The sequence below is a fragment of the Euleptes europaea genome, chromosome 9 (assembly GCF_029931775.1).
Source record: "Euleptes europaea isolate rEulEur1 chromosome 9, rEulEur1.hap1, whole genome shotgun sequence".
Lineage (NCBI taxonomy): Eukaryota > Metazoa > Chordata > Lepidosauria > Squamata > Sphaerodactylidae > Euleptes > Euleptes europaea.
Window position 1 is genome coordinate 30897657 of NC_079320.1, and position 9331 is coordinate 30906987.

General features: G+C 42.5%; 1 protein-coding gene across 1 annotated transcript in view; it reads left to right on the top strand.

Moving 5' to 3' along the window:
* SYNPO2 (synaptopodin 2) overlaps positions 1 to 7516 on the top strand; it is a 114942-nt gene extending 107426 nt beyond the window's left edge. Inside the window, exon 5 of the mRNA XM_056855465.1 lies at positions 6890 to 7516. Within this exon, the coding sequence (XP_056711443.1) occupies positions 6890 to 7462 (573 nt within the window). The 3' untranslated portion in view covers positions 7463 to 7516. The remainder of the gene's footprint in view (positions 1 to 6889) is intronic.
* The last annotated feature ends 1815 nt before the right edge of the window (positions 7517 to 9331 follow it).

A 9331-nucleotide genomic window follows, 5' to 3' on the forward strand; every position in this document is an offset into this window, starting at 1 on the left:
AGCTAATGAGTCTGAGGCTGAGTTTCTTAGGTCTGGTAATAGTGTTTTATGAGGCCTGGAAAGGTGTAAGATAGGGATTTGTTTCCAGTCTTGGTTATTTTATGTTTGTTATCTTTAAAAAGGTTGAGTATATTTCAGGGTGGGTATATTCAACTTTGGAAAGGTAGTTTGGCACCAAAGATTTTTTTACTTTTCAGGTAAATGGACAAATTAACCACAGAGGAGCACAGATCTGGCAAACTGGCTCTCAGGATACCATTTGTACATTGTGTTTGTGGTGCAAGGGGTGTGAAAATGCAAGGATTGCTCATTCCTGGTTGCTAGAGCTATATGCAGATTTGACGTGTGGAGCAGCCAGAAGAAAGCTATGATCTACCTTCTCATTCTTTTTCATTATGCTGTTTATCTTGTGTGTGTGTGTGTGTGTGTGTGTGTGTGTGCGTGTGTGTACACAGAGACAGAGCGAGAGTCTTTAAATGAAGTTAGTTTGAGGCCTCATTATTGACTTTGAGCCAAAACAGGGCACATCTCACTACTGGTTGGGTTTTTGTTTGTTTGCTAACTACCAAATTGTGCTGCTTCCCTTATGGTGATTTTTGCATCCATTTGTGAGACAGATGTTGGAACATGTCCTAAATTATTTTTGCCCCATTCTTCGGGTGTGTGTAGAAAAATGGGAATGCACTTTCAAATATCCATCCAAATTCACATTCCATTAAAAATAATGCAGTGTGGGTGCAGGTTACATCTGTATCCTGCGCTATGTTATGCAAATCCATGAATTCTGTGCTTTTTGGGATCCAGCAGGACATTCCATTATTGTCCCATTGTAAGTTTAGTTATTCTGTATTAGTTATAATACAGAATAACTGCATATTGTTGCTAATTTTATGCATTTCTGAACCCCAACATTATAAATTAATGATAATGTTATTAATACATCGTAAAGTGCAATGTTCAGGATTTTATACTGAAAGGATCCAAAAGATTAAGGAGGTTTGCAAGAGAGGCATAGGAGAAAATGGCTGAGAAGCATTGATTGTCCAAATGATGAAGCCCTGACAGGTACATAAACAGCACCTCTTGTCAGATGGCTTTAGTACCTAATTCTTGTCATCCACATGTGATATTACTGTTGGTCTCCAGAAGGTGGCAGTGGTAAATGCCTTTTTGCTACAGAAAACACAGACTGTTAGCTGGAAATAATTAAAAAGGGAGATATGAAATGAAAATTAATTACACCCACTTATTATGTAACTGTTCCTATTATGACAAGCAAAGTTCATGAGCACCAAATGACAGGCCAGCTTGAAACAAAGGTTTTATACTCACTGAGCACAGGCAAAGCTGTCTTTGCAAGTGGCTTGTCTTATGGGTGAACACCAGCGTATCTATTTAAAAAAATCTTTCCCCTTCCCCCATTCTTTGTCTTTATGATAGAGTTTAATTTCTTTGCTTCCTTTTTTTTTTAATACTACTGATTCTCAACTCATGGGAATAGACTGAAACAGGAAACTGTTATGGACATTTGTTCTCAAATATTATGAGATCATAAGAAGAGGGTCTTTCTAGAGGTGCATCTGTTCCAGCATGCTGCTGCACACAAGAGCCGACCAGTTGTCTTGGAGGGCCAGCAAACAGGGCATGTAGGCCAAAGCCTTCTCCAGGGGTAGACTGGCAGCACATTCCTGAGCCTGAAGGGCGAAAGCCCTTAGGAGGTCAGGAAGGCGCTGCGCTGGTGTTCGGGGGCCCCGCGCCGACATCCGGCCCACTTACGCCGGCGTTAGTAGGCCCATCGCCGGTGGGAAGGCCCGGATGCTGGTTGCCGGGTGCTACCATGGCAGCCCCGCCCTGGGACGCCAACGGGGCCTTCCGCCGGTGTCCCACCGGCGTGAAAGCCACGCCGGCATCCTGGGAGGCGTCCCGGTGTCCCAGAAGGCATTCCCGGGGTGTTCTGGCGCCGGGCTGGAGGAGGAGCCGCCTTTAGGCGGCCTCCAAAGCCCTTTCAGTCCAGGAACGCCCCTTTTTATTTTCGCGAGATATGGCTATCTCCTGTGCAACCCTATGAAGGGTTGCATGTTTTTTTTCACGAAGGGAAAGGTTTTGGCCCCGGGGGGGGGGGGGACCTCCTTTAAAGGCAGCGCAGCTGTGCTGCCTCTTGAAACCAGTGCAGCCATTCCTCTCAGGAATGTGCTGTAAGAGGCAAATATGGTTCTGGAAATGGCCCTGCCTCCCCAAAGGGAGAAAGGAGGAAGAGCAGGCTCCTACCAACCCCACACAAGATTGGGGCCATCAGCTGATGTCAGCAATGGCTCCTGACCACACCTGGGAAGCCACTATTTGCTCCATGGGAGAAACTTACAGGAAAAGCTACACATAAGTTTCCACAACTGTGCAAACAGAGGCTCTTGGGAGCATTTCAGCTTGAGAAAACAGTGTGAAGGAGCAGGGTTTTTCTTATTCCCTTATTAGGGTGGGTGGCCATACTAAGGCAATTCTTATGTTCTTAAGGAGCAAGGACTTGGTTTTGGAATGTTCATAGGTGGTCTTCTCCAAACCCATATTTATTATGTTATGACTACAATAGAAAGCGCACAATAGGTAATTTATGACTTACATAGTTTATTTAGTACACAGAATGCAGTATATTTTGTAGATAGGGACGAATGGCATGTTTCCTCCATATATTGCTCAGTCATACTAATACAAAGTGAAATCCAGTTAAATCGGTACAGTTTTTGAATTGGAGGAATTCCCCATCGCACTGCTGCAACTAATTAAGAAATATGTCTGTGGGCTCTGTCCATATGGTCAGGTACCCACGAATGCAGAGTTCCTGATTGTGTGGAAAGAGCTACCGGCATCCTATTGTATACAGAACCATGAAATAAGCATGCACAAGTTGGAGTGTGGCCCCATGCTATGACTCCCTTCCTCCACTCCATGTGCATTCACTAAATCTGGAAAACTGTTAGAGGGAGGTGATGCATTTATTAAAATTCTGCATTTATTAAAATACCAAGACCACGGTTACACAGCCCGGATAACCTACAAGAACCAATTAACTCTGACCATGAAAGCCTTCGACAAAATTCTGCAAAGTTTATTTTCCTGATATTGTCCAAGGCTTTCACGGTCAGAGTTCATCTGTTCTTGTAGGTTATCCGGGCTGTGTGACCGTGGTCTTGGTATTTTCTTTCCTGACGTTTCGCCAGCAGCTGTGGCAGGCATCTTCAGAGGAGTAACACTGAAGGACAGTGTCTCTCAGTGTCAAGTGTGTAGGAAGAGTAATATATAGTCAGAAGGGGGTTGGGTTTGAGCTGAGTCATTGTCCTGCAAAGTATTAAAGGTAATGTGCTAATCATTGTCCTGTAAGTATCAAGATAATGTGCTAATGAGGGTGTGGTGTGTTAATGTGGAACCATTGTATCCTGAAGTGATCTGTTAACATGTGGAATCCAAAGCTAATCCGCATGGCTAATGTGGACTGTAGTCTTTGTTAGTCTGGAGGTTTTCAGGACAGGAAGCCAAGCCTTATTCATTCTTAAACTCTCTTCTTTTCTGTTAAAGTTGTGCTGATGTGTATGAATTTCAATGGCTTCTCTGTGCAATCTGACAAAATAGTTGGTAGAATTGTCCAGTATTTCAGTGTCTTGGAATAAGACCCTGTGTCCTGTTTGGGTCAGTCCATGTTCAGCCACTGCTGATTTCTCAGGTTGGCCAAGTCTGCAGTATCTTTATTTTCCTGAATCACAAACCAGTAAACTAACTGCTCCTGAACCTATGAAGGTGAGTCAGATCATTGGCCTAGCTAGATCAATACTGTCTACTCTTGAGCAGAGAAAGGCCATTCCTAATGCCTGCTATATGAGATGGATGTGCAGGGATTGAACCTAGGATCTTCTGTAAGCAAATCTGGCATTCTACCTCTGAGCCATGGCCCCTCACTTTTCTTTTTTTCCTCTAACAGCAAAAATGACTAGGGTTGCCAATCTCCAGGTACTAGCAGGAGATCTCCTGCTATTACAACTGCTCTCCAGCCGTTAGAGATCAGTTCACTTTGAGAAAATGGTCACTTTGGCAATTGGACACTATGGCATTGAAGTCCCTCCCCTCCCCAAACCCTGCCCTCTTCAGGCTCCACCCCAAAAATTCCCTCCAGTGGTGAAGAGAGACCTGGCAACCCTAAAAATGACCCAAATTTCAGAGTGAAACACGAGACAATTACACTTGTAAAATGCATCAAACCAATAGTTTTCAATATGGGGTTCCATACCGAGAAACAGACTTTTATGCAACTACAATGTAAGTCTTTCAAGTACGAAATACTTACGAGATGCAAATTCAATGTTCTGACCTCCTGTTTCTAAATTCCAAAGTAGGTCCACCAATTAACTGCAGCTCACTGATTCTGCGGGGGAAAGTACAAGTGATCTGATCAGAACTTGCTGACACATGCGTGTACAGGATTGTGCAGCTACCAGATTCAGGAAATAGATGTTCATTGACATTTTTATCCCACTTCATTCCTTGCATCCACAACAAGTATTTGTCCATGTGGCCTAAGTAAAAGGCTTGTTATGGCCAAACTGACCCACACAAACAGGGGGAAATATGATGTATATATGGCTGGATGGTGGCTGCTGTGGCAATCCTTGGTCATGGAGAGCATTTTTGGATGAGTGTAGTAATTTCCTTAAAAGGTTGAGATTTGTAAATTAAGGACAGATTCCTCCTATAAATGAGCCAGAGTGTCTTAAATTACCAGGACACAGCTTTTGTTTTTTTCTAACAGCAGGGTTCAGCAGAGTACCAGAACACATCAGCTGTTTCAGTTTATGCCTCGATAGCTTCCTAATCATGTTAAAGAGTCCAATTTTAGCATACAATGAGCTTTTCCAGTGAGAAACAAACATAACTGTACTGCTTTTTTGACAACGTAGTTTATATTGAATAGATAAAATGTACCCAAGCACTGTCATCAACATCACAGGGGATGCCCCCTTTCAGTCGTGGCACTTGAATGGGGCGAGTGCCCAACCAAAAGAGGCCCACCTGGCCACATCACTGCTGTCATTTTGACAGTCAATGAAAACATCTTCTTGGTGGCTTTGGGCTAGGCAACGGGTCATTATGTTTTAGTGCAGTTGTCAACTGGAGAGTATGAATTTTATTGTTTATTAATTTAATAAAACATTTATAACTTACCTTTCCCCATGGCAGCTTACAATGCACAATTAAAAACATCAAAAACAAAGCTTACTATCCCTGGCCTAATATAGTCTAATAAAAAAAGCTCTACTCAATTTAAAACACTAGTGAATAAAACAGCCTTAAAGCACATACTAAAAGTTTCCAAAGACAGCAACCCCTTAACTTCTTCAGGAACCTACCTGTTCCATAAAGTGGGAGCAACCACAGAGAAGGTCTGGTCCTTGTTGATGCCAGGCAGGCCATCTTTAGTGAAGGAACATGCTGAAGATTCCCCTGCTGTGATCCTTTTTGCTGCTGTGATTTCTTCCGTTTCTTTTGTATTCCCTTAGTTTTTGTGTCATAATTTTTTTTGGCCCAGTTTATGTTTACTATTTTGTGGAGGTGGTCTTTGGATGAAAAAGTATGATATAAATAGTCTAATAACAGAGCATGTCAGCAGAAGAGATATTTTCTCCTGCACCTGCACCCCTTTCTTCCTGAGCCAAAATGGCCCCAGAATACTTCACATGCCGCTCCAAAGTTATGCAGGTAAGTACCCACTGAGGCTGTTTCAAGTCAGGAAAAAGGAATGGGTGGGAGGCACTGCTGTCCTGAATTAAATCGCCCCCTGCAGGCTTTTAAGGGACATTTCCCTGCAGCTGCTGTGTGACTTTGGGGGAAATGAGTTGGGTTCCTGGAACCCAAACCCAAATCCTTAAAAGTGTCATTAATTTGGCCCTTTGTCCCACAAAAGAAGCAGAAAAAGGCTCTCAGTAAAACTGGTCAATAGTTTTTGCCCCCAGCAGCTGCTCTATACTTTACATCAAACTTAGACTCTATGAACTGCTTTACTTGATAGTTTAAATTCTTTGTTTCTGCCTGACCTGCACTTTCTCGTTTATTCTGTTCCCATCTCTGAATTCCATCAAAGCTGCTCCCCTACCATTTCCTTTATGGTTGCTCTGGCATTCATGGATCCATTGCTTGAGACTTGATATTGCTTTGTCTTCTGTCTGAACTTAATTCAGCCATGTAACTGGACTGCCAAACATTCTGGTTGACTTCCATAAATCTGAGCTGGCATTTACAGTCTATTGGCAGCATATGTTTTTAGAATTTCTTCAAGCTTCTTAGCTGTTAATTTGTAAAAAAAATGTGTTTTGCCCCCCAAAAAGTGACAAGAGATGCTTGAAATCACCACTGCACAGGGTGATAATATTTTTGAGGGGAGTCCCCACTAGAGTTAGGATTTTTCAGCAAACTACTTAGAAAGCTAGATATTTATTTTATAATTACAATGTTATAGATTGCAAGCAAACTAACCATCTACTTTAATGTGGAAGTCTCTTTCATTGCTATTCTGCAGATATCATAGAATCATAGAGTTGGAAGGGACCACCAGGGTCATCTAGTCCAACCCCCTGCACAATACAGGAAATTTACAACTACCTCCCCCACACACCCCCAGTGACCCCTACTCCATGCCCAGAAGATGGCCAAGATGCCCTCCCTCTCCTAAACTGCCTAAGGTCATAGAATCAGCATTGCTGACAGATGGCCATCTAGCCTCTGCTTAAAAACCTCCAGGGAAGGAGCACTTACCAACTCCCGAGGAAGCCTGTTCCATTGAGGAACCATTCTGTTAACTCTAATGTGTGTATATATATAATTATATTTGAGGTTTTGTCATTTCTAGGAAAGAGACGCAGAACGGTCCTTATCACTCCCTGGATGGCCGCCTTCAACCACTTTGCGATCCATGTCCCCTGTTTCTCCTGTGACATTCCAACCAGCTCCTGATTATCTTGACAAACCACCTCCAGCAGTCGACAAGCCTGGGAAGAGGCTGACTCCTTGGGAAGCGGCCGCTAAATCCCCTCTTGGCCTTGTGGATGATGCCTTTGGCCCTCAAACCATCCAAGAATCGATTGCTGCAAATGTCGTTTCAGCTGCTCGCAGGAAAACGCTTCCAGCACCTCCAGACGACTGGAAACAAAAAGTCACTTACCAGCCTCCTGCCCCGAGTGCCCATGCTAAACTAGCTTCATTTGGAAGAAGCCATTCGGCAGCCGTATCCTCTGCAAAGAGCACAATGTCTGCGCCAAGCTCCACCGGGCATTGCGGCTCTCGTCTGCAGTATGCCTATTACGGCCAACGAGCCCGAACTGATCCTGACATGGTGTCCATGGATTCCAGGTCTGATTACTGTCTGTCAATAGCTGATTCCAACTATAATCCATATCCTAAGGGATGGAGGCGTCAAACATGAAAAAAATCAGAGACCATCTTAGTTGTCTTCCTTGTAATTCTACAAGTCTAGTAGATTCTAGTAAGAATTGAATAGGGAAAGTGGTGTTTCAGCAGGTGTTGGCTGGCCTGACAGTTACTTGGCTAACAAGATCAAGAGTTATCTGCAGTAGAGCGCAGTGTCCATGATGGCTCTAAGTTTTCCGTTGTACAATCGATTCTGTTTTCATCCAGCCTGAACTTTTTTTCTTTGTCCTCTGTTAAATGTGTATAACAGACACAAAGAGGTTGCTTCTGTAAGTGAACACTTCAGTTGAGAAGACTGCAACAACTGAAGGACTCAACCATTTGGCTATTTCCTAATGAGCCTTTCCCAGGAATGTAACCCTAGGGCTCTTGGTGACATCCTCTTAGTTTTCTAACCCCAACTGGTTAAAGCTGGTTACAGGTCCAGCTCTATTGCCAATGTTCTGTGTTGTTATAGAACTTGCTAGACTTCTTTCAACATAAATGTCATCACTAACTTAAACAGAATTTTAGTTGAGGTATTTTGATTTTTCACTAAAATAAATAGGTTTCTGTCTATCAGTAGCTGGCTGAGGGTGACTGAGGATTCACAAATGGAAGTTGGGCTCCACTGTAACGTACTCACCCAGTAGCCCCCAAAGGTAAAAGTGAAATTTCACCAATGCTGACTCACCATTTGCTTGCTATAGTACCCATTACTGAGGATTTTGTCTTCATGTTTTTGCAGAACCATTTTATATGTCTGATATGTATCAAACCATGCTGTTGTTAAAGGATAGATGCCCAGTAATGAGTTATCTGCAAAAATAGTTTGTATTGGAACTTATTAATCTTCATTGAAGTGAATACATACACTTAAGGTGAAATATGTGGGACTGAAGAAGACTCCGAAATGATCGTATCCCAGCAATCCATCTTGTTCTTCAGTAATATGAACATCCATTGAACATCTACCTGCATTTAGGATACGAAAAATATATGCCTAGATTGCTGTATATGCTTATGGCAATTTATGTACATAGCACTTCACTGATGTGATTTGTCACTTCTGTATATAGCACTTTGCTGTTATTGTTTGTTTGGTTTTCCAGTACAAACTATTTTTGCAGATATCTCAGCATATTCTTGTACTAATTTCCTAACCTATGGTAACAGTACAGAGATGTTTGTTTTTGTTGGTCAGTAATGAGTTATAGCAGACTATGAGATCAAAAGAGCAAATGTTAATGATCTATTAGCATACATGATGCACAGTCATATTTTGCAAATCCAGTTTTCGAATACTGAAGCAATACTGTTCTCTGTTCCTGCTCCAGGATATTGAAAGCCTATAATTTACTAAAAAGATTTCCTCATCCTATTTACCAGTTGAGAGCTGATGGCAGCTCCTGGGATGTTCCTGGGATGTTATTTGGCTACAGTTTTGGTGAAATGAATGAATCGTTCTTATCACATGTCCTTAAATTCTAGTTGATCAGACAGAACAAATGATGGTAGCCTGTGAAGGCCATCTTATTATTTTTTTAATTGATACCCTGCTCTAGCTTCTGCTTGAGGTCTAGAGCCATTCTAATTACCTGTTGAGTCCTAATATATCCCTTTTGCCCCAACCCCATGAAAGTGAGTGATACTGCCTTTTCTCAGACACTTTGTGGAAGACATTTTTGTTTCTGTAAAGTCAGAGTCATGAATTGCATGAGAACACCCTCACTTTGATCAGAGTTACAACTGAAAACTCCAGTTGTCAGGGAAAGCAAATCAACTTTTTTCTCTGTTTTTCATCCAGCTAAATAGGATTTAGAGCCCCATGGCGCAGAGTGGTAAGCTGCAGTACTGCAGTCAAAAGCTCTGCTCACGACCTGAG